The sequence below is a fragment of the Salmo salar genome, chromosome 22 (genome assembly GCF_965601325.2).
Source record: "Salmo salar chromosome 22, fSalSal1, whole genome shotgun sequence".
NCBI classification, from domain to species: domain Eukaryota; kingdom Metazoa; phylum Chordata; class Actinopteri; order Salmoniformes; family Salmonidae; genus Salmo; species Salmo salar.
In genome coordinates this window covers 8,197,103-8,222,404 of record NC_138312.1, presented here as the reverse complement: position 1 = coordinate 8,222,404, position 25,302 = coordinate 8,197,103, and the positions used below count along the sequence as shown (strand labels likewise).

General features: G+C 41.7%; 1 protein-coding gene across 1 annotated transcript in view; it reads left to right on the top strand.

The window, feature by feature from the left end:
- Window positions 1–25,302, top strand: part of p38a (mitogen activated protein kinase p38a) — a 37,892-nt gene that overhangs the window by 8,390 nt on the left and 4,200 nt on the right. Inside the window, exons 2-7 of the mRNA NM_001123698.1 lie at window positions 4,659–4,788; window positions 8,703–8,761; window positions 11,949–12,060; window positions 13,768–13,797; window positions 14,263–14,310; window positions 20,720–20,834. Of these exons, the coding sequence (NP_001117170.1) occupies window positions 4,659–4,788; window positions 8,703–8,761; window positions 11,949–12,060; window positions 13,768–13,797; window positions 14,263–14,310; window positions 20,720–20,834 (494 nt within the window). The remainder of the gene's footprint in view (window positions 1–4,658; window positions 4,789–8,702; window positions 8,762–11,948; window positions 12,061–13,767; window positions 13,798–14,262; window positions 14,311–20,719; window positions 20,835–25,302) is intronic.

Below are 25,302 nucleotides of genomic sequence, written 5' to 3'. Positions count from 1 at the left end.
CTAACCCAAACTTACACAAACACAAATGCATTTATAATACATAACAAAACAATGGTACTAAGATGACCACGGAAAAGTTTGCCTTCATTGACAAGACCATATGTAGATGTGGTAACAAGTTTACTCTCAGAGTGGAAACCAGCTTCTATACGTATCTGACTTCGTAGGAACTTGCTTCCTTATTCCTTGGTAAACTTTAGGGTAAACTTTACACGTAGTAGTTTATCAGGATCCCCATTAACTACTGCACATGCAGCAGCTACTCTTCTTATGGTCCACATAAAACGTACAAATACATTACAAAGTACAGAACAGTAATAGACAAGAACAACATAAGATAATAATACATGAAATAATAATACAATTTTAAAAAGTGTATATATAGAAGACACCAAGACACCAAGAGACAACAAAAATAATATTTACACACTTCATATATACAGTACCAGTCAAGTTTGGACACACCTACTCATTCAAGGGTTTTGATTTAACACTTTTCTGGTTACTACATGATTCCATATGTGTTATTTCATAGTGTTGATGTATTCACTATTATTCTACAATGTAGAAAATAAAGAAAAACCCTTGAATGAGTAGGTGTGTCTAAACATTTGACTGGTACTGTACATATTCTTATATACAGTACAGTTAAATTAGGTCTTTAGAAAGAGGAGAGGCACTGTGATACAATATGTTTTTATTTGTTTTTTAAAGCTAAACTAGCTGTTTGCCTGAGTAACCACTGGTGTCAGAGCATTCCACGTTGACACGACTATATATAATGTGACGCATTAAATCTGTTTTTGGTTTGGTACTGTGAAGAAGCCCATAGTGGCGGGTCTGGTGGGGTATGTATGCCTGAATTGTATGCAAATAGACTATACAACTGGTTAGGCATTTTCAACACACAAATGTTTCTTAAAAAGACTAGAAGGCAAGTAGTCAATTTCTCCTCAACCGTGAAAGACTATCATGCATGTTGTTGATGTTCGTTCTGTGTGTGCAGTTAAGGGCAAGGCGTGCTGCTTTGTTTTGAACCAGCTGCGGCTTTCATAGCTCTTACTTTGCTGCACCTGATCATATTACCCGCCATTAATCAAGTTGGGATCAAAGCCTGAACAACTAGTACAGTTGTGTAAAAAAAAAACGCGTAACATAATTTTATAACAGACATGCCTCTCCCCATCTTCACAACAACTTTGTCAATATGACTTGACCATATTAGCTGAACAGCCAGTGTTACTCCTAGGAGTTCAGATTCTTCAACTTGCTCAATGGTCACACCTTTTATACACAACTCCAGTTGAGGTTTAGGTCTAAGAGAATGCTTTGAACCAAATATAATGCTTTTGGTTTTAGATGTATTTAAGGCCAGTATATTGTTCATTACCCATTCTAACACTGACTGTAACTCCTTGCTGAGAGTCTCAGGGAGCTCACTGGCTGTAAGTGCTGATGGGTAGTGTGCAATCATCAGCATACAGTCATTTTAGCTTGTAAGACAAGTGGCAAATAACTTGTAAATATAGAGAAGAGTAGAGCATATATAGAGAAGAGAAGAGCAACTGCCCTGGGGAATACCGCACTGTACATTTCTGATGTTACAGAAGCTTCCATTGAAGAATACTCTGAGTTCAATTGGATAAATAACTCTCCAACCATGTGATGATGGGTGACGTAAAGCCATAACAAGTGTTTTTTTCAATAATAAGTGATGATCAATAGCATCAAAAGCTGCACTGAAATCTAACAATACAGCTCCAACTATCATCTGATTATCCATTTATTTTAGCCAATCATCAGTCATCTAAGTCAGTGCAGTACAAGTTGAGTGCCCTTCCCTATATGCATGCTGAAAGTCAGTAAGTAACTTGTTCTTTAAAAAATGCCATTGTATTTGTTTCAAACACAATTCTCTCAATCAGTTTACTAAGAACAGTCAGCTTTACTGTGCTGTCATTTGTTTTACACTTTGGATGGTGTATCAATACACCCAGTCACTACAAAGATACAGGCACCCTTCCTAACTCAGTTGCTGGAGAGGAAGGACACCACTGAAGGGTTTCACCATGAGGCCAATGGTGTCTTTTAAAACAGTTACAGAGTTTAATGGCTGTCATAGGTGATAACCTGAGGATGGATCAACAACTTTGTAGTTACTCCACAATACTAACCTAAATGACTGAGTGAAAAGAAGGAAGCCTGTACAGAATAAGAATGTTCCAAAACATGCATCCTGTTTGCAATAAGGCACTAAAGTAGTACTGCAAAAAATGTGGTATATAACAAAACAAAAGAAATCCCCAAATACAAAGCTATTTGTTTGGGGCAAATCCAACACATCACTGAGTACCACTCTTCATATTTTTAAGAATGGTGGTGGCTGCATCATGTTATGGGTATGCTTGTCAGCGGCAAGGACTAAGGAGTTTTTTTTAGGATAAATAGAAAAGGAGTAGAGCTAAGCAAAGGCAAAATCCTAGAGGAAAACCTGGTTGTCTAATCCTTTTCAACAGACACTGGGAGACAAATTCACCTTTCAATAGGACAATAAGCTAAAACACAACGCCTAATATACACTGGAGTTGCTTACCAAGATGACATTGAATGTTCCTGAGTGGCCTAGTTACAGTTTGGACTTAAATCTAGTTGAAAATCTATTGAGAGACTTGAAAATGGCTGTTTAGCAATGATAAACAACCAACTTGACAGAGCTTGGCAAATATTGTGAAACCCAGGTGGGCAAAGCTCTTTGCCTTATCCAGAAAGACGCACAGCTCTGATCACTGCCAAAGGTGATTCTGGCATGTATTGACTCAGTGTTGTGAATACTTATGTGAATGAGATATTTTAGTGTTTTTGTTCCCATTCTTAAAAAAGTATATAAATGTTCTTCCACTTTGACATTAAAAGTATTTTGTGTAGATCGCTGACAAAAAAATGACTTTGTAACACAACAAAATGTGAAAAGTAAAGGGGTGTGAATACTTTGAAGGCACTGTATATACAGACCCTCATGGGCAAAATATTTCCCATAAGAAAAAAACACGAATGAATAGTGTTGCACGGTATACTGAAACTTTTGTACCTTTACAATACCAGCACTTGAAACTGTTCGGTACTAGAATTTGTTACTTTCAGTAATTCTATCAAATGTGTCTGACGTCATCTACTGATTTGAGAGGATCAAGTCTGTCTATCAGCACAGCTGATGTCTCCTTTATAGCGTGAGCGCACCGTGCCTGCTACACTTACTCAATGCTAGCTCTAGCCTGTCCTGAGGAACCGCTGCACTCACTGGGGGTGTGTGCTGCAACATGTTAGCTCCCCCCTCATGCTGCACAGAAGTTAACACACTCGACTAATGCGACACAGCATGTAGAAATGTTGCAACTGTTAATTACTGTTCTCAAAACAATGTCCATTACTAGAACACTTTACAATGCAAGAAAATACAGGTAGCTTCCAGCTTTGTAGGATAACTTTCCTTGCTAGCTCACAGCTGAAGCTAACATCAATTCACTACCCTAGTACTTTGTTTGTCATAAAATGCAAACAATAATGCAAAATATCCTTATTTCAAAGCTGAGCGTCACCAAAAACCGTAGTCATTGCCAAAACTTTATTAATTCACTTCGTCTCCCTTGCATCAGTCACGTCTCTCTGTCCGTGTGTGTGAATGACATCATTAGGGCTGAGACAGCGTGCACTTTTATAAGAGATTGCTTCTTCTATGCAAATGTTGTTGATCAGTACAATAAAATAAGTCTCAAATGGAAGGGAAACCGATTTGTTTTTCATCTGTAGCCCCCTGAAATCAGCCAAAACAAGCTCCATACACCTCAATGCATGCACACACTCCTATTGAGTATGCATTCACCTCTATTGTAAATTGGCTTAGGCTACATCTTTATTTACCCAGTTTATCAACAGAGACTTACCATTTTAAGTAAATTATAACTTGTGTTTTTATGTAGATTGGTTAGGACAAAGTCAAATTGGTTGTATAATTGATTCATGAATGCACACAAGGGTGTCTCAGAAAAATTGACATCAAACATTTCAAATGTAATGATATATTGATCTCAAAGGATCTGTCTGGATCAAGTGCCATTTTGACTGTGACTTTGGCTAATACGCCTTCTTTTTTTGTTGCTGCGGTAACGTTCAGGTATCGCGATGGTACCGAGTATCGTGATACTAAGCCTGGTATCGGTATCGAAGTCAAATGATGCGCTGCGTCATTCGTGGGGGACGACATGTGTGCTGTTGCCTTGCTTCAGATTCGCCCTAACTGTGCTGTGTTACATGCTGCAGGAAGGGAGGGCTACAGCATTGATACGGAGCACTGCAAAATGCCCGAGGCTACAACGATCATGATGTTTAATAAAACACCTTTGTGTACAGCGCCTCTCCAGGTCCCAAGGACCACTTCACACAATATTACATTTAATAATTGTTTATTTCAATTTCTGGTTGAAAGTAGCATACAATCTAAATAAGAGAAATGTAGTGTTGAATTATTGATCTAACGTCATTACTGTGATAACAGGAATGTCATGTTATATCAGTAATATTATACATGTGATATGAATGTTAGAATTACCAAGGTGTAAGGTATCTCTTGGTGTGTGTGTGTGCTCTTTGACACTGCGCAGCTCGTCGTATGACGTGAAGTCGGGGCTGAAGATCGCGGTGAAGAAGCTGTCGAGGCCGTTCCAGTCCATCATCCACGCTAAGAGGACCTACAGAGAACTACGACTCCTCAAACACATGAAACACGAGAATGTGAGTTAACCCCGTCCACACACACCTCCCGGAGCGTGTGAGTTAACCTTTCCTTGACCTTTTACTGATCTATCAGTCCAACTTTGCAAAAGTTACTGGATTTTTCACGAGTCCCAGTTTGAGCCCAGAGGATTCCCTCCCTGCTTATTCAAGTTCCAATAATCCTCCAACTGGGTTTTCTGAAAAATCTGGTGTGTGTGTGTGTGTGTGTGTGTGTGTGTGTGTGTTGCCGCCATCTGTCTCCACTCTGGGGCAAGCTGACCTGACCTCAGAGTGAGAGTTACTGACTGTGGTACTGTATCTGTGTGTTATGAAAGGCGATTGATTGCTATCGCTTAATCTAAAGAGCAGATGGAGTAGACGTGTGTGTGCGAAGGGAGTCAAGTGGACGAAGTATGTGTTTTATATGATCCTCCAGCTCCTGTTGTAACAGTGTACTGGAGCTTCTCTCTGAGTGATCAACAGGTCAGTGTCACATCCATAGAACAATATTCACTTGAACCGACAAAAGGCCCCTGGCCCTTTGGTCCATAACATTTAATATCAAGTCAAATTGTATTTGTCACATACACACATTTAGCAGATGTTATTGCGGGTGTAGCGAAATGCTTGTGTTCCTAGCTCCAACATTGCAGTAGTATCTAACAATTGACGACAATACACAAATGTAAACGAATGGAATTAAGAAATATATAAATATTAGGACGAGCAATGTCGGAGTGGCATTGACTAAATACAGTAGAGTAGATTACAGTAGATACTTCTTTACTTATCTCATATGTATGTAGACATTATTAAAGTGACTCGTGTTCCATTATTAAAGTGGCCAGTGATTCCAAGTCTATGTATATAGGGCAACAGCCTCTAAGGTGCAGGGTTGTGTAGCCAGGTGGTAGCCGGCTAGTGATGGCTATTTAACATTATGGCCTTAAGATAGAAGCTGTTTCTCGGTCCCAGCTTTGATCCACCTGTACTGACCTCGCCTTCTGGATGATAGTGGGGTGAACAGGCCGTGCCTCAGGTGGTTGATGACCTTGATGATCTTTTTGGCATTCCTGTGACATCGGGTGCTGATGACCTGAAGGGCAGGCAGTGTGTCCCCGGTGATGCGTTGGGCAGACCGTACCACCCTCTGGAGAGCCCTGCGGTTGCGGCCAGTGCTGTTGCTGTACTGGCGGTGATACTGCCCGACAGGATGCTCTCAATTGTGCATCTGTAAAAGTTTCTGAGGGTCATAGGGGCCAAGCTGAATTTCTGCAGCCTCCTGAGGTTGAAGAGGTACTGTTGCGCCGCCTTCGCCACATTGTCTGTGTGGGTAGACCATTTCAGATTGTTAGTGATGTGTCCGCCGAGGAACTTGAAGCTTTCCACCTTCTCTACTGCGGTCCCGTCGATGTGGACAGGAGCGTTCTCCCTCTGCTGTTTCCTGAAGTCCATGATCAGCTCCTTAGTTTTGTTGACGTTGAGAGAGAGGTTATTTTCCTGGTCCCACTCTGCCAGGGCCCTCACTTCCTCCCTGTAGGCTGTCTCATCATTGTTGGTAATCAGGTCTACTACTGTTGTGTCGTCTGCAAACTTGATGATTGAGTTGGAGGCGTGCGTGGCCACGCAGTCATGGGTGAACAGGGAGTACAGGACGGAGCTGAGAACGCACCCTTGTGGGGCCCCTGTGTTGAGGATCAGCGAAGTGGAGGGGTTGTTTCCTACCTTCACCACCTGGGGAAGGCCCGTCAGGAAGTCCAGGACCCAGTTGCACAGAGCAAGGTTCAGACCCAGGGCCATGAGCTTAATGATGAGCTTGGAGGGTACTATGATATTAAATGCTGAGCTATACTCAATGAACAGCATTCTGACGTAGGTATTCCTCTTGTCCAGATGGTATAGGGCAGTGCGATGGCTTTTGTATCGTCTGTGGATCTATTGGGGTGGAAAGCAAATTGTAGTGGGTGTCGGGTAAGGTAGAGATGATATGATCTTTAACTAGCCTATCAAAGCACTTCATGATGACAGAAGTGAGTGCTACAGGGCGATCGTCATTTAGTTCAGTTGGCCACCCACCAGAGTACCTTGACTTAAGTGGAAATGTTACAATATTCTAGTCGTTCTAATTCTATGGTCACATCCCCTCTCTAACATTGAGTCACTATATGAGAGTTAAGTTGTAGGAAGTGAAGAAGCCCCTCACTGATTTCACTCTCACGGTGGTATGGTGCTGCAAACCCAACACTTCACCCTTACAACCACTGGTTACATCCGATATTATGCCTGTTATGCTTGTGGTGTGGAGGGGAAGTTAACGCTGCATAAACCAGTGGTGTAAACAACACTGCAGCAAATCTCTTCCTTCAGGGGTGTGGGGTTTCACTGAATGATTCAGTGGTGGTGAAGCTGAACACACTAGGTTAACTGCTGTGTGTCGTGGTCAAGTTGAAGATGATCGAGGGTTTGACCCAGAGTCTAACTTAAGAGTTACCATGCTGCTGCACCGAAAGCAAATACCACCAAACGGTGGTTGTGTGTGGCAAACAGTGGTTGTGTGTGGCAAACGGTGGTTGTGTGTGGCAAATGGCAATAAATTCATCTTAATCTGACAATGCTGACAGTGGTGATTGTGCATCAGGTCTTTTCAAAATCTAAATGTAATCTCTCTGTGACTTTAGGTAACTCTCAACTGCAGGCAACAGCAGGATACACCTGCCACAGAGAGTGTGTGGGTTTGAGTTGTTAAAATGTCTCTTGAGTTCAGGTAACAGTTAGCGCTTAGCAGCAGGTAAGGAAGCAGTAGAGTAGATACATGTGTCAGTTTGATCACAGCTCTTGAGTCTTGACCCACTTATTCTCTGAGTGAATTTCCCCGCTGTTGCCTGGTTACACTGCAGGCTATGTTTTTTGGAAAGCCTGACTCAGCCAATCACTTTTTGTTTTGGCTAGAGTCCACCAATCGCAGAGGGCTCTGCCCTGCGGGTGGACAGTGTCGAGTCGTGGTGTTATGACACCCACCTACATCAGTCAGTTTCTCTAGAGGGGGGCACACTGGGTCTGGCACCGATGTCTGCTTCCTCCCTCTGTCCACTCTCCTCAACTCCTCTCTAGCCACCCACACAGTGCCTGCATGCTAGCTCTTCTTTCTCTATGCCTCTTTCCCTCTCATTCACTCTCCCTCTCGGTCACACTGGCTCTCGTTCTCTCTCCCTATCGTTCAATCTCCCTCTCTCTCCCTCCCTCTCGTTCTCTCTCCTTTTCCCTCTCATTCCCTTGTTCTCTCTTCCTCTTGTTTTCTCCCTCTGCCAATCTCTCTCCCTCTGGCTCTCTCTTTCTGTTTCTTGTATTCTGCATGATTTCCTGTAAAGAGCTCAGTCATCACTTTCTCCTGTGTTAACAGCAACACAAGACACACACACACACACACACACAAACTATGAGTGCATTAGCCTGTGTCACAGAGCCCTGACTGTCACTGCGTACTGTCTGTCCTGTGTTGAGCAGAACAGTGGTTTAGGCTCTGTTCCAAAGCTTTAGAACGACCTGCCATGACTGCATCCAAAAATCCATAAACTTTGTTTGATGAAACATGATGTTGTTGGTTGTCAAAGCGACCTTTATCTGATGGTTATTAAACACAGTAAAAGACCATGTCAAGGACAACGGGCGGTAGCACAGTCTCACACTAAGAAGTCTCTACTTTTCTTTGCACAAAGACAAATGCATAAACCATTCTCCTCTGTTTGTGCACTCTGCACATTGCCTCAATCACCCTGAGTGATTTTAGCAGTTGGAAGAAGACCACATGTTGTGTTTGTTATTGTTTTGTCTGTAGTGTGAGCTTTTTTTGTAGTATGAGTTATGTTTGCAATGTGAGTTGTGTCTGTTGTATTTAGAATGTTGTCTAACCTTTGCCATCCTCTTTCTGTCAGGTGATTGGCCTGTTGGATGTGTTTACGCCCGCTACCAGCCTAGAGGAGTTCAACGATGTGTGAGTAACATCTTTCTTGTTCTCTCTCTCGCTCGCCATTTCTAAACCCTTCGCTCTGGCATTTCTAATAGCTGTTGTATAGGAGTTCAAGTTGCCTAGCAGAACACATGCAAATGTATATGTTATGGGGGGGGGGGGAATCGATACGGTAGACTTGGGCAGTTCCTGATTTTCATATTGTTGTACTGTCCTTCTCTCATACCGAGATTTGTGGTATTACCAGCATAGCACACTAAAGTGGGCACTAAAAACACAATAAAAGCCCATTGGGCCTCCGTTACCGGAATGCTAACAAAATTAGCACATACTAATAACGAAATCGCATAGACAGCGAAAACTGACAAACCTATTGCAAATCCAGCTCATAAAGTTATACAAGCATAGCTACAAGCGAAAGTGAATGAGATAAATTGTGAAAATGAACAAAGTTGTGATGCATGCTTTTTCTGAAGGAAGAGCAGCATGTGTACATGGAGCAGATGGGAGAAGAACTGAGGGGGAAAAAAACGCTAGTAGGAAGCACAGGGAAAAAAATAACTCATCCAGAGCTCTTTGTCTTCCGGCAGGAAGCCGTTATAAGATATCTGATGGCAAACATTTAGTTGTGAATTGCGTACAAGTATAACTTTATCACCTCATGCACGCCACACAGAGAGACTCTCCAATAGACATAGAACGCTATGGACTCAGCAGCTCGCTTTCTCCCGTTGTGCTATTTACGAACAAGCACAGTGACTGGCTCAACTGTTTTGTTGATCTACCGTAAAGCTTAATCATTTCAAATAATGTGACCGGTGAAATGAAGAACACAATCTGCTTTATCTCCTAAGGTGTTGCACAAGTTGACTGCAAGGTAATAACTTAAGTAGCTACAAATATTCAAATGTATTGAAGAACTTTGGACGGTATTGAAAAACCATCCCGTGGCTTTTTCCAAATACCCCGGTATACGGTTTATACAGTACACCACCCAAGCTAACAGTAGAATATTGCGATATTATTTGTGCCGATTTTATATCGATACTGTGGGCTCCATTTTAACAAACTTAATGCAATGGTACATCTAAGTGCTGGTGGTAGCACCATAGGTTTGGGGGTGTGTCAAATATTTTTGCTATTTTCACAAACGGAATTATGGGCACAGATGCTGGCGGTGTGCAAGCACTGGGTTTGGATGAATAAATAAGTTGTAGATGTGCTTGACCCCCTCACTGGCCAATCAGAAAGTGCTCCATGGCTAAATATGTGGTTGCTTCAAGTTGTGTATTTTACAGTATTTTACGAATTGCGTTGTCATCAACTCCAATTCGAATGTGAGTCCATTGTAGCCTAATTTGTTAAATAATCTACAGAAACAAAATAACAAAATGTATGTCAGCCTATCCCTTCCTTGATAAGTCCACATTGTAAGACGTCTAATTGCATGACTTCAATATGAAAATATATTGTTAAACATAGCATTTGCTGTGATCTAGAGGCTAGGCCTACTATACAGTGCATTTGGAAAGTATTCAGACCCCTTGACCTTTGCCACATTTTGCTTCAGCCTTATTCTAAAATGGATTAAATAAACAATCCTCAGCAATCTACACACAATACCCCATAATGACAAAGCAAAAACATTTTTGGGGAAATTTTGCAAGTTATTCAAAATAAAAAGCTGAAATATCACATTTACATAAGTATTCAGACCCTTTGTTGGAGCACCTTTTGGCAGCAATTATAGCTTAGAGTCTTCTTGGGTATGACGCTACAAGCTTGGCACACTTGTATTTGGGGAGTTTCTCCCATTATTCTCTGCAGATTCTCTCAAGCTCTGTCAGGTTGGATGTGGAGCGTGACTGTACAGCTATTTTCAGGTCTCTCCAGAGATGTTTGACTGGATTCAATTCCGGGCTCTGGCTGGGCCACTCAAGGACATTCAGAGACTTGTCCCGAAGCCACTCCTGTGTGGTCTTGGCTGAGTGCTTAGGGTCATTGTCCTGTTGGAAGGTAAACCCTCGCCCCAGTCTGAGGTCCTGAGCACTCTGGAGCAGGTTTTTGTCAAGGATCTCTTTGCACTTTGCTCCATTCATCTTTCCCTCGATCCTGACTAGTCTCCCAGTCCCTGCCGCTGAAAAACATCCCAACAGCATGATGCTGCCACCATCATGCTTCACCGTAGGGATGGTGCCAGGTTTCCTCCAGACGTGACGCTTGGCATTCAGGCCAAAGAGTTCAATCTTGGTTTCATCAGACCAGATAATCTTGTTTCTCATGGTCTGAGAGTCCTTTAGGTGCCCTTTGGCAAAGTCCAAGATGGCTGTCATGTGCCTTTTACTGAGGAGTGGCTTCTGTCTGGCCACTCTACCATAAAGGCCTGATTTGTGGAGTACTGCAGAGATGGTTGCCCTTCTGGAATGTTCTCCCATCTCCACAGAGGAACATTGGAGCTCTATCAGAGAGAACACCCTTCTCCCCGAATGCTCAGTTTTGGCCGGGCGGCCAGCTCTAGGAAGAGTCATGGTGGTTCCAAACTTCTTCTGTTTAAGAATGATGGAGGCAACTGTGTTCTTGGGAACCTTCGATGCTGTTTTGGTGTCCTTCCCCAGATCTATGCCTCGACACAATCATGTCCGGAGAGCTCCGAGAAAATTCCTTCGACCTCATGGCTTGGTTTTTGCTCTGACATGCACTGTCAACTGTGGGACCTTTATATAGACAGGTGTGTGCCTTTCCAAATCATGTCCAATCAATTTAATTTACCACAGGTGGATGCCAATCAAGTTGTAGAAACTTCTCAAGGATGATCAATGGAAACAGGATCTACCTGAGCTCAAGTTTCATAGCCAAGGGTCTGAATACTAATGTAAATAAGGTATCTGTTTTTTATTTTGAATACATTTGCGAGAAAGTCTAAAAACCTGTTTTCGCTTTGTCATTATGGGGTTGTTGTGTGTAGATTGAGGAGGAAAAATATGAATGTAATCCATTTTAGAATAAGGCTGTAACGTAACAAAATGTGGAATAAGTAAAAGGGTCTGAATACTTTCCAAATTCACTTGAAATTGCATTATGTCTTTAATGTCTGAGCCATGGACATGCCAAACGTTGTGAATAAGCAAGATTAAATGCACTATTGATGAGGCTTAAAATGAGAGTGAATAATTCAAATCAAATTCTAATCAAAATGGGTTGTGATTGGCAGGTACCTGGTGACCCACCTGATGGGAGCGGACCTCAACAATATCGTCAAGTGTCAGAAACTGACGGACGACCACGTTCAGTTCCTCATATACCAGATCCTCCGGGGTCTCAAGGTGTGTGTGTGTGTGTGTGTGTGTGTGTGTGTGTGTGTGTGTGTGTGTGTGTGTGTTTTCATACAGTGAGTGGGAAAAAGTATTTGATCCCCTGCTGATTTTGTATGTTTGCCCACTGACAAAGAAATAATCAGTCTATAATTTTAATGGTAGGTTTATTTGAACAGTGAGAGACAGAATAACAACAACAAAATCCAGAAAAACGCATGTCAAAAATGTTATAAAATGATTAGCATTTTAATGAGGGAAATAAGTATTTGACCCCTCTGCAAAACATGACTTAGTACTTGGTGGCAAAACCCTTGTTGGCAATCACAAAGGTCAGACATTTCTTGTAGTTGGCCACCAGGTTTGCACACATCTCAGGAGGGATTTTGTCCCACTCCTCTTTGCAGATCTTCTCCAAGTCATTAAGGTTTCGAGGCTGACGTTTGGCAACTCGAACCTTCAGCTCCCTCCACAGATTTTCTATGGGATTAAGGTCTGGAGACTGGCTAGGCCACTCCAGGACCTTAATGTGCTTCTTCTTGAGCCACTCCTTTGTTGCCTTGGCTGTGTGTTTTGGGTCATTGTCATGCTGGAATACCCACCCACGACCCATTTTCAATGCCCTGGCAGAGGGAAGAGGTTCTCACCCAAGATTTGACGGTACATGGCCCCGTCCATCGTCCCTTTGATGCGGGGAAGTTGACCTGTCCCCTTAGCAGAAAAACACCCCCAAAGCATAATGTTTCCACCTCCATGTTTGACGGTGGGGATGGTGTTCTTGGGGTCATAGGCAGCATTCCTCCTCCTCCAATTACGGTGAGTTGATGCCAAAGAGCTCCATTTTGGTCTCATCTGACCACAACACTCTCACCCAGTTGTCCTCTGAATCATTCAGATGTTCATTGGCAAACTTCAGACAGGCATGTATATGTGCTTTCTTGAGCAGGGGGACCTTGCGGGCGCTGCAGGATTTCAGTCCTTCACGACAGAGTGTGTTACCAATTGTTTTCTTGGTGACTATGGTCCCAGCTGCCTTGAGATCATTGACAAGATCCTCCCGTGTAGTTCTGGGCTGATTCCTCACCGTTCTCATGATCATTGCAACTCCACGAGGTGAGATCTTGCATGGAGCCCCAGGCCAAGGGAGATTGACAGTTCTTTTGTGTTTCTTCCATTTGCGAATAATCTCACCAAATGTTGTCACCTTCTCACCAAGCTGCTTGGCGATGGTCTTGTAGCCCATTCCAGCCTTGTGTAGGTCTACAATCTTGTCCCTGACATCCTTGGAGAGCTCTTTGGTCTTGGCCATGGTGGAGAGTTTGGAATCTGATTGATTGCTTGTGTGGACAGGTGTCTTTTGTACAGGTAACAAACTGAGATTAGGAGCACTCCCTTTAAGAGTGTGCTCCTAATCTCAGTTTGTTACCTGTTTTAAAGACACCTGGGAGCCAGAAATCTTTCTGATTGAGAGGGGGTCAAATACTTATATTCCCTCATTAAAATGCAAATCAATTTATAACACTTTTGACATGCATTTTTGTTGTTCTGTCTCTCACTGTTCAAATAAACCTACCATTAAAATTATAGACTGAATTTCTTTGTCAGTGGGCAAACGTACACAATCAGCAGGGGATCAAATATATTTTCCCTCACTGTAGGAGCAGGTATAGGTATTCATAGGTATGCAGTTGTAAATAGTTGTCTGTTTTTGTTTTGCAGTATATCCATTCAGCAGACATCATCCACAGAGTAAGTTACATCAAACGTACAGTATCTGTCAAAAGTTTGGACACACCTACTCATTCAAGGGTTTTTCTTTTATTTACTATTTTCTACATTGTGGAATAATAGTGCCAAGAGTGTGCAATGCTGTCATCAAGGCAAAGGGTGGCTACTTTGAAGAATCTCAAATCCCAAATATATTTTGATTGGTTTAACACATTTTTGTTGGTTACTACATGATTCCGTATGTGTTATTTCATAGTTTTGATGTCTTCACTGTTATTCTACAATGTAGAAAATAATAATGATTTTTTTTTAAATAAAGAAAAACCCTTGAATGAGTAGGTGTGTCCAAACGTTTGACTGGTACTGTACATCAATCTTTACGTCAAGATGCTTGCATGGGGTGGAGGGTGGAAATAGGAATATCTGACAGTGTTAGTGCATACTCAATACCTGCCTTATTCTCCCCTCTCTCCTTCCCCTCCACAGGATCTGAAGCCCAGTAACTTGGCAGTGAATGAGGACTGTGAGCTCAAGGTGAGAAAGTTTTTAGATCTGTTATACCAGTCTGCCTAACTAAAAGCGATAGTTCACCTACCCTGAACTGCTTCTCCTCTCCAGCTAGTAAGAGATTTTATTTTATAGAGTATTTTCAACACGACAGTCACCAACATGAAGCATACAGTATAACTAAAATTACAGTTGTTAGATATTTCATTCAGACTGGTGAAAATGCACGCCTGACGTGGTGGGCAGTTCATGAAGTTGCAACTTTCAGAATGCTACAGTCTGCCCACTGTATTTAGTTATTTTCTACATATGCATTGTTATTTCGAAGGCCAAACCCACCATTTGTGTGCGTGGCCAAAGGGCTTTATCATTTCATCTAAGCATAGCACCGCTTGGAGTTTGCTAAACGGCATTGGCACTTGGATTGGAACCAGTGCTATGGTCATATATGACATGAAAATATACCTATTTGGCCACGCACACCAGTGGTGGGTTTGGCCTTTGAAAAACAATGCATATGCAGAAAATACTCATCCGTACTGTAAAATATGGTGGTGGATCTTTGCTGTTATGGGGCTATTTTGCGTCCACTGGTCCTGGGGCCCTTGTTAAGGACAACGGCATCATGAACTTTACCAAGTACCAGTGTACATTTTAGACAAAAACCTGGTTATCTTTGCCAGGAGAATTAAACTTGGGTGCAATGACTCAACACACCTCTAGGCTGTGTAAGGGCTTTTTGACCAAGACAGAGAGTGATGGAGTGCTGCATCAGATGACCTGGCCTCCACAATCCCACAACCTCAATCAAATTGAGATGGTTTGGGATGAGTCGGACCGCAGAGTGAAGGAAAAGCAGCCAACAAGTGCTCAGTATATGTGGGAACTCCTTCAAGATTGTTGTAAAAGCATTCAAAGTGAAGCTGGTTGAGAGAATGCCAAGAGTGTGCAAAGCTGTCATCAAGGCAAATGGTGGCTACTTTGAAGAATCTCATATAAATATATTTTGATTTGTTTCACACTTTTTTGTGTTTCAAAGTTTTGATGTCTTCGCTATTATTCTACAATATAGTAAAAATAAAGAAAAACCCTTGAATGAGTAGGTTTGTCCAAACTTTTGACTGGATATATATATACTGCTCAAAAAAATAAAGGGAACACTTAAACAACACAATGTAACTCCAAGTCAATCACACTTCTGTGAAATCAAACTGTCCACTTAGGAAGCAACACTGATTGACAATACATTTCACATGCTGTTGTGCAAATGGAATAGACAACAGGTGGAAATTATAGGCAATTAGCAAGACACCCCCAATAAAGGAGTGGTTCTGCAGGTGGTGACCACAGACCACTTCTCAGTTCCTATGCTTCCTGGCTGATGTTTTGGTCACTTTTGAATGCTGGCGGTGCTTTCACTCTAGTGGTAGCATGAGACGGAGTCTACAACCCACACAAGTGGCTCAGGTAGTGCAGCTCATCCAGGATGGCACATCAATGCGAGCTGTGGCAAGAAGGTTTGCTGTGTCTGTCAGCGTAGTGTCCAGAGCATGGAGGTCAGGGCTGGGCGATATGGACCAAAAGTCATATCCCGATATATTTAGGCTGAATATCGATATAAGATATATATCCTGATATTTTTTCCGCAAAGTGAGAGCAAATGTTCAGTCAAAGTCAAAGCCAGATATGACATGTCTCAAGTAGTTTTATTGAAACCGGCAATTTCAGTGAACAGTTGAAAAATCAAATGAATAAATAATAAACAGGGCTCTTCACCTGGTTCAGATTAAATGCTCAGCTGTTCAAATAACAATAACATGTAGACATAAACACTGTATAACAACAGGAGTACCTTTTTTGAAATCAAAGCTCCATAAGGTGCACATTTAAATAAATAAAAATCTTATAAAATAAAATAGGCCTATCTTTTTCTGAAATAAATATTATATATATTTATGAGAAAAGTCAACTTTTTTTTAGTTTGACAACTTTAAATGGCTTATTAAAATCAAATTACAGATTTCTTCTCCTTTCTAACAAATCCACAGATTCAAATAACGAACATTACAAAATAATAAAATATGACAAACCCTAGTAAGGGCAGCAATTATATATAAATAAAGAACAAAATAAAGTGCTCAGTTTGAGAAAATGTTTTTTTAAACATCAGCCTGAGATTACCATTTGCTTTTTGTTAACTAAATTTCTTATCTGAACAGCCTCCACAAGAAACAGACTATCAACTCAATAAACATTTTCCCCCTTTTTTTACTTTGATAATGGTCAGAGTGACCATTGGGTTATTGGTCAGCTCCCTGACCAAGGCCCTTCTCCCCCGATTGCTCAGTTTGGCCGGACGGCCAGCTCTAGGAAGAGTCTTGGGGGTTTCCAACTTCAACCATTTTTTATTTAATCCATTTAAGAATAAGGCTGTAACGTAACAAAATGTGGAAAAATTCAAGGGGTGTAAATACTTTCTTAAGGCACTGTATTTGCTCCTGAGTGGCGCAGCGGTCTAAGGCAAAAGACTTTACTACAGTCCCTGGTTCGAATCCAGGCTGAGTTACATCCGGCCGTGATTGGGAGTCCCATAGGGCGGCGCACAATTGGCCTAGCGTCGTCCGGGTCTGGCCGGGGTAGGCCGTCGTTGTAAATAGGAATTTGTTCTTAACTGACTTGCCTAGTTAAATAAAGGTTCAATCCCCAAAACATTCATGCACACACACACAGTGCCTTCAGAAGGTATTCACACCCCTTGACTTTTTCCACATTTTGTTGTTACTGCCTGAATTTAAAATGGATTAAAGATTTATTGTCATTAGCCTACACACAATACCCCATAAAGTCAAAGTGGAATTATGTTTTTTGAAATTTTCACAATGAAATGCTAAAATGTCTTGAGTCAAGTTTTTAAGTATTCAAACCCCATTTTAATGGCAAGCCTAAATAAGTTCAGGAGTAAAAATGTTCATAATAAGTTGCATGCAATAATGGTGTTTAACATGATTTTTGAATGACTACCTCGTCTCTGTACTAGAGGTCGACCGATTTTATGATTTTTCAATGCCGATACCGATTTATTGGAGGACCAAAAAAAGCTGATACCGATTAATCAGCCATTTTTTAAATATATATATTTATTTGTAATAATGACAATTACAACAATACTGAATTAACAATGAAACTTTTATTTTAACTTAATATAATACATAAATAAAATCTATTTTGGCTCAAATAAATAATGAAACATGCTCAATTTGGTTTAAATAATGCAAAAACACAGTGTTGGAGAAGAAAGTAAAAGTGCAATATGTGCCATGTAAAAAAGCTAACGTTTAAGTTCCTTGCTCAGAACATGAGAACATATGAAAGCTGGTGGTTCAATATTCCCAGTTTTTCAATATTCCCAGTTAAGAAGTTTTAGGTTGTAGTTGTTATAGAAATGATGACGCGTTGACTATTTCTCTCTATACCATATGTATTTCATATACCTTTTACTATTGGATGTTCTAATAGGTAATTTAGTATTGCCAGCCTAACCTCAGGAGTTGATAGGCTTCAAGTCATAAACAGCGCTGTGAAGCAAGCATTGCTAAGAGCTGCTGGCAAACGCAGTAAAGTTTGAATGAATGCTTACGAGCCTGCTGCCGCCTACCACAGCTCAGTCAGACTGCTCTATCAAACCATGGACTTAATTATAATATAATAAACACAGAAATACGAGCCGTTGGTCATTAATATGGTCAAATCCAGAAACTATCATTTAGAAAACAAAACGTTTATTCTTTCAGTGAAATACGGAACCGTTCTGTATTTTATCGAACGGGCGACAACCCTAAGTCTAAATATTGCTGTTACATTGCACAACCTTCAATGTTATGTCATAATTATGTACAATTCTGGCAAATTAGTTCGCAACGAGCCAGGTGGCCCAAACTGTTGCATATACCCTGACTCTGCATGCAATGAAAGCAAGAGAAGTGACACAATTTCCCTAGTTAATATTGCCTGCTAGTATTAATTTCTTTTAACTAAATATGCAGGTTTAAAAAAATATATACTTCTGTGTATTGATTTTAAGAAAGGCATTGATGTTTATGGTTAGGTACATTCGTGCAACGATTGCTTTTTTCGCAAATGCGCTTTTGTTAATCATCACCCGTTTGGCGATGTAGGCTGTGATTCGATGATAAATTAAATTGATTATATGCAACGCAGGACAAGTTAGTTAACCTAGTAATATCATCAGCCATGTGTAGTTTGATTGTTTTTTTATATAAGTTTAATGCTAGCTAGCAACTTACCTTGGCTCCTTTCTGCACTCGCGTAACAGGTGGTCAGCCTGCCACGCAGTTTCCTCGTGGAATGCAATGTAATCGGCCATAATCAGCGTCCAAAAATGCAGATTGCCATGCCGATTAATCGGTCGACCTCTACTCTGTAGCACACATACCATTATCTGTATCGTCCCTCAGTCAAGCAGTGAATTTCCAACACAGATTCAACCACAAAGACCAGGGAGGTTTTCCAATGCCTTTCAAAGAAGAGCACCTATTGGTTGATGGATAAAAATAAATGCAAACATTGAATACACTTTTGCACATGGTGAAGTCATTAATTACACTTTGGGTGGTGTATCAATATACCCAGCCACTACAAAGTACAGTAGTCCTTCCTAACTCAGTTGCCAGAGAGGAAGGAAACCGCTCAGGGATTTCACCATGAGGCCAATGGTGACTTTAAAACAGTTACAGAGTTTAATGGCTGTGATAGGAGAAAACTGAGGATGGATCAACAACATAGTTACTCCACAATATTAACCTAATTGGCAGAGTGAAAATAAGGAAGCCTGTACAGAATACAAATATTAAACGACATGCATCCTGTTTGCAACAAGGCACTAAAGTAATACCAAAAAAATATGGTAAAGAAATTAACATTTTGTCCTGAATGCAAAGTATTATGTTTGGGGCAAATCCAATACAACAAATTACTGAGCCTGCATTCGACCAGACACTGGGAGATGAATTCACCTTTCAGCAGGACAATAACCTAAAACCCAAGGCCAAATCTACACTGGAGTTTCTTACCAAGAAGACAGGGCTCAAGTTACAGTTTAGATTGAAATCTACTTGGAAATCTATGTCAAGACCTGAAAATGGTTGTCTAGCAATGATCAACAACTAATTTGACAGCGCTTGAAGCAAATGTTGCATAATCCAGGTGTGGAAAGCTCTTAGAGACTTACCCAGAAATACTCACAGCTGTAATCTCTACCAAATGTGCTTCTACAAAGTATTGACTCAGGCGTGTGAATACAAAACAAACAGCAACAAAAAATACATGTTTTCACTTTGTCATTATGGGGTATTTTGTGAAAATTCAGGCTCTAACACAACAAAATGTGGAATAAGTGGTATGAACACTTTTTCTAAAAGCACTGTAAATACCAGAGGTGGGATGAAGTCAGTATTATTCGAGTCACAAGCAAGGTTCGAGTATCAAGTTGAGTCCCAAGTAGAACGGTTCGAGTCTCGAGTCAAGGCCAAGCCGTGCATTCTAAGAGCAAGTTGAGTCATACGTTTTTTTCAAGTCAAGTAAAAAAGTTATCGATACATGCAATGTGTTGTTCAACAATAAATCTTTTTCTATTTATTGAGACTATCAGACAGCCCTTTTCATTATTTTGTCTACAACATATTTTGATTGTCCTAATTAATGTTTACAACAAATTACAAATGCAAGCTTCATAAGTCAATGGTAAATGTCAAGGAATTCCATACCAAAAGACCAGTAGGTCTATGCTAGTAATTATTGCTTGATGCCCCATTGCTGATGAGCTTGCAACGTAAACAGTTAATATTTTTGATCACCAACATTTTTTGGAGCTGCATATTTATTTATGGCAGTCCTCTCCCTACAATTTTACAATTGCACTGCACCCGATCCTATAGCTGTACAGCAAATCAGTCCGAGGTGGCACAACAGGTCCCAGAGTGGTGGGGCAAATTGTTTTCCCTTGGGCCCAGAGTTTTTCCTAATCTGGTAACCTAACCAGGTATATATCTGGACCCTATAGGGTATAACTGTCACACCCTGATCTGTTTCACCTGTCTTTGTGATTGTCTCCACCCCACTCCAGGTGTTGCGCATCTTCCCCATTATCCCCTGTGTATTTATACCTGTGTTCTCTGTTTGTCTGTTCCCAGTTCAAGTCGAGTCCCGAGTCTTTAGGCTCCAAGTTCAAGTCATTTTATTTTCTATCAAGTTAAGTCTGAAGTTATGAAATTTGTAACTCAAGTCAGACTCGAGTCCAGGTCATGTGACTTGAGTCCACACCTTTTGATGCATACACACAACCATCTCTCTCTTTCTCTCTCGTGCACACACATGCATACACACACTCACTTTTGTCCTCTCTTTTTCTATCCATCAGATCCTGGACTTTGGTCTGGCGAGACACACTGATGATGAGATGACGGGTTACGTAGCAACCAGGTGGTACCGCGCCCCAGAGATCATGCTGAACTGGATGCACTACAACATGACAGGTAATAATGTACTATGATAGAGTACGTTCAGAATGTATTCAGACCTCTTCACTTTTTCCACATTTTGTTACATTACAGCCTTATTCTAAAATGGATAAAACAAAAATGTTCCTCATCAATCTACACACAATAATGCACACATAATACACACATAATGGCAGTGAAAACAGGTTTTGAGATGTTTTTGAAAAAATAAATTGCATACTGTAATTTCCGGACTATTAAGCGCACCTGAATATAAGCCGCACCCACTGAATTTAAAGAATATATATATTTTGAACATAAATAAGCCGCACATGTCTATAAGCCGCAGGTGCCTACCGGTACATTGAAACAAATTAACTTTACACAGGCGAAACACAGCTTGTAACAAAAATAAATAGGCTTTAACGAAACACGACTTGTAACAAAAAATAAAACATTTGCAGTAAGCTTTAGTTGTCTTTTTGCACTGAGTCAATTCCTCACGCTGCTGTTTCCAACGTCTTATCATCGACTCATTAAGACCAAGCTCCCGTGCAGCAGCTCTATTTCCTTTTCCAACAGCCAGATCAATCGCCTTCAACTTGAAAGCTGCATCATATGCATTTCTCCGTGTCTTTGCCATGATGAGGGTGACAAAATGACTACCATAATCAGAATGATGGGAAGTTTGAGAGCGCCCTTAACCCGTTCGGCAATTTCATTGGTCTAATGAAAGCTTCATGCCGCCAAAAAACTGAGCACGTCACAGAATGTGTTTTTTTTTTTATTTTTTTTTTTATTGAAAGCGGGAAAAATCCATATATTAGCCGCGTCATTGTTTAAGCCGCGAGGTTCAAAGCTGGGAAAAAAGTTGCGTCTTATAGTCCGGAATTTACGGTAAGTATTCTGACCCTTTGCTATGAGGCTCAGGTGCGTCCTGTTTCCATTGACTAGAACTTGATTGGACAGGATTTGGAAAGGCACACACCTGTCTATATAAGGTTCCGCAGTTGGCAGTGCATGGCAGAGCAAAAACCAATCCATGAAGTCGAAGGAATTGTCCGTAGAGCTCCGAGACAGGATTGTGTTGAGGCACATGTGAAGGTAGGAAACAACATCTCCACTTCGCTGACCCTCAACACTGGGGCCCCACAAGGGTGTGTTCTCAGCCTCCTCCTGTACTCCCGGTTCACCCATGACTGTGTGGCCATGCACGCCTCCAACTCAATCATCAAGTTTGCAGATGACACAACAGTAGTGGGCTTGATTACCAAAAACGACGAGACGTCCTACAGAGAGGAGGTGAGGGCACTCGAAGTGTGGTGTCAAGAAAACAACATCTCACTCAACGTCAACAAAACGAAGGAGATGATCGTGGACTTCAGGAAACCGCAGAGGGAGCACCCCCCTATCCACATCGAAGGGTCAGCAGTTGAGAAGGTGGAAAGTTTTAAGTTACTCGGCGTACATATCACAGACAAACTGAAATGGTCCACCCACACAGACAGTGTGGCGAAGAAGGCCTCTTCAGCCTCCTGAGGTTTAAGAAATCTGGCTTGTTACCCAAAACCCTGACAAACTTTTACAGATGCACAATCGAGAGCATCCTGTCTGACTGTATCACAGCCTGGTACGGCAACTGCACCGCCCTCAATGGCAAGGCTCTCCAGAGGGTGGTGCAGTCTGCACAACGCATCACCGGGGGAAAACTACCTGCCCTCCATGACTCCTACAGCACCCGATGTCACAGGAAGGCCAAAAAGATCAAGGACATCAACCACCCGAGCCACTGCCTGTTCACACCGCTACCATCCAGAAGGCGAGGTCACGACAGGTGCACCGAAGCTGGGACCGAGAGAAAGAAGCTGTTTTTCAATCTCAAGGCCATCAGACTGCTAAACTAACTCAGAGAGGTGGCTGCCTACTTTAATAAATGGATCACTTTAAACAATACCACTTTAATAATGTTTACATATCTTACATCACATATGTGTATATACTGCATTTTATACCATCTATTGCAACTTGCCTATGCCTCTCGGCCATAGCTCATCCAATAATTGATATGTACATATTCTCATTCACTCCTTTTAGATTTGTGTATATTAGGTAGTTGTTGGGAATTGTTAGATTACTTGTTAGATATTACTGCACTGTCGTAACTAGAAGCACGAGCATTTCGCTACACTCGCATTATTTTGGGGCGGCAGCGTAGCCTAGTGGTTAGAGCGTTGGACTAGTAACCGAAAGGTTGCAAGATCGAATCCCCGAGCTGACAAGGTACAAATCTGTCGTTCTGCCCCTGAACAAGGCAGTTAGCCCACTGTTCCTAGGCTGTCATTGAAAATAAGAATTTGTTTTTAACTGACTTGCCTAGTTAAATAAAGGTACATTTAAAAAAACATTTTTTTTAATTTATTTTTTTACATCTGCTAACCATGTGTATGTTACCAATACAATTGTATTTGATTTGGGAAGGGTACCAAAAACTTTCTGCAGCATTGAAGGTCCCCAAGAACACCGTGACCTCCATAATTTTTAAGTTTGAAACCAGCAAGACTCTTCCTAGAGCTGGCCACCCAGCCAAACTGAGCAATTGGGGGAGAACGGACAAGGTCAGGGAGATGACCAAGTTCTCCTGTAGAGATGGTTGTCCTTCTGGAAGTTTTTATTTTATTTCACCTTTATTTAACCAGGTAGGCCAGTTGAGAACAAGTTCTCATTTACAACTGCGACCTGGCCAAGATAAAGCAAAGCAGTGCGACACAAACAACACATGGAATAAACAGATGTACAGTCAATAACACAATAGAAAAAGTCTATATACATTGTGTGCAAATGGTGTAAGGAGGTAAGGCAATAAATAGACCATAGTAGCGAAGTAATTACAATTTAGCAAATTAGCACTGGCGTGATAGGTGTGCAAAAGAGCAAAAAAAGTACAATAAAAACAATATGGGGATGAGGTAAGTAGTTGGATGGGCTATTTACAGATGGGCTGTGTACAGCAGCAGCGATCGGTAAGCTGCTCAGATAGCTGATGCTTAAAGTTAATGAGGGAGATATAAGTCTCCAACTTCAGCGATTTGTGCAATTTGTTCTAGTCATTGGCAGCAGAGAACTGGAAGGAAAGGCGGCCGAAGGAGGTGTTGGCTTTGGGGATGACCAGTGAGATATACCTGCTGGAGCGCGTGCTACGGGTGGTTGTTGTTATGGTGACCAGTGAGCTGAGATGAGGCAGAGCTTTACCTAGCAAAGACTTATAGATGAACTGGAGCCAGTGGGTCTGGTGACGAATATGTAGCGAGCGCCAGCCGACGAGAGCATACAGGTCGCAGTGGTGGGTGGTATATGGGGCTTTGGTAACAAAACAGATGGCACTGTGATCGACTGCATCCAGTTTGCTGAGTAGAGTGTTGGAGGCTATTTTGTAAATGACATCGCCGAGGATCGGTAGCATAGTCAGTTTTACGAGGGTATGTTTGGCAGCGTGAGTGAAGGAGGCTTTGTTGCGAAATAGGAAGCTGATTCTAGATTTCATTTTGGATTGGAGATGTTTAATAAGAGTCTGGAAGGAGAGTTTACAATCTAGCCAGACACCTAGGTATTTGTAGTTGTCCACATATTCTAAGTCAGAACCGTCCAGAGTAGAGTGCTAGTCGGGCGGGCGGGTGCGGGCAGCGATCGGTTGAAGAGCATGCATTTAGTTTTACTAGCGTTTTAGAGAAGTTGGAGGCCACGGAAGGAGTGTTGTATGGCATTGAAGCTTGTTTGGAGGTTTGTTAACACAGTGTCCAAAGAAGGGCCAGATGTATACAGAATGGTGTCGTCTGCGTAGAGGTGGATCAAGGAATCGCCCGCATTGTTGATATATACAGAGAAAGGAGTCGGCCCGAGAATTGAACCTTGTTGTACCCCCCATAGACTGCCAACAGGTCCGGACAACAGGCTTTCAGATTTGACACACTGTACTCAATCTGAGAAGTAGTTGGTGAACCAGGCGAGGCAGTCATTTGAGAAACCAAGGCTGTTGAGTCTGCCGACAAGAATACGGTGATTGACAGAGTCGAAAGCCTTGGCCAGGTCGATGAAGACGGCCGCACAGTACTGTCTTTTATCGATGGTGGTTATGATATCGTTTAGTACCTTGAGCGTGGCTGAGGTGCATCCGTGACCAGCTCGGAAACCAGATTGCACAGCGGAGAAGGTACGGTGGGATTTGAAATGATAGGTGATCTGTTTGTTAACTTGGCTTTCGAAGACTTTAGAAATGCAGGGCAGGATGGATATAGGTCTGTAACAGTTTGGGTCTAGTGTAACCCCCTTTTGAAGAGAGGGATGACCGCGGCAGCTTTCCAATCTTTAGGAATCAATGATGATACGAAAGAGAGGTTGAACAGACTGGTAATAGGGGTTACAACAATGGCGGCGGATAATTTTAGAAAGAGAGGGTCCAGATTGTCTAGCCCCGCTATGGGTCCAGGTTTTGCAGCTCTTTCAGAAC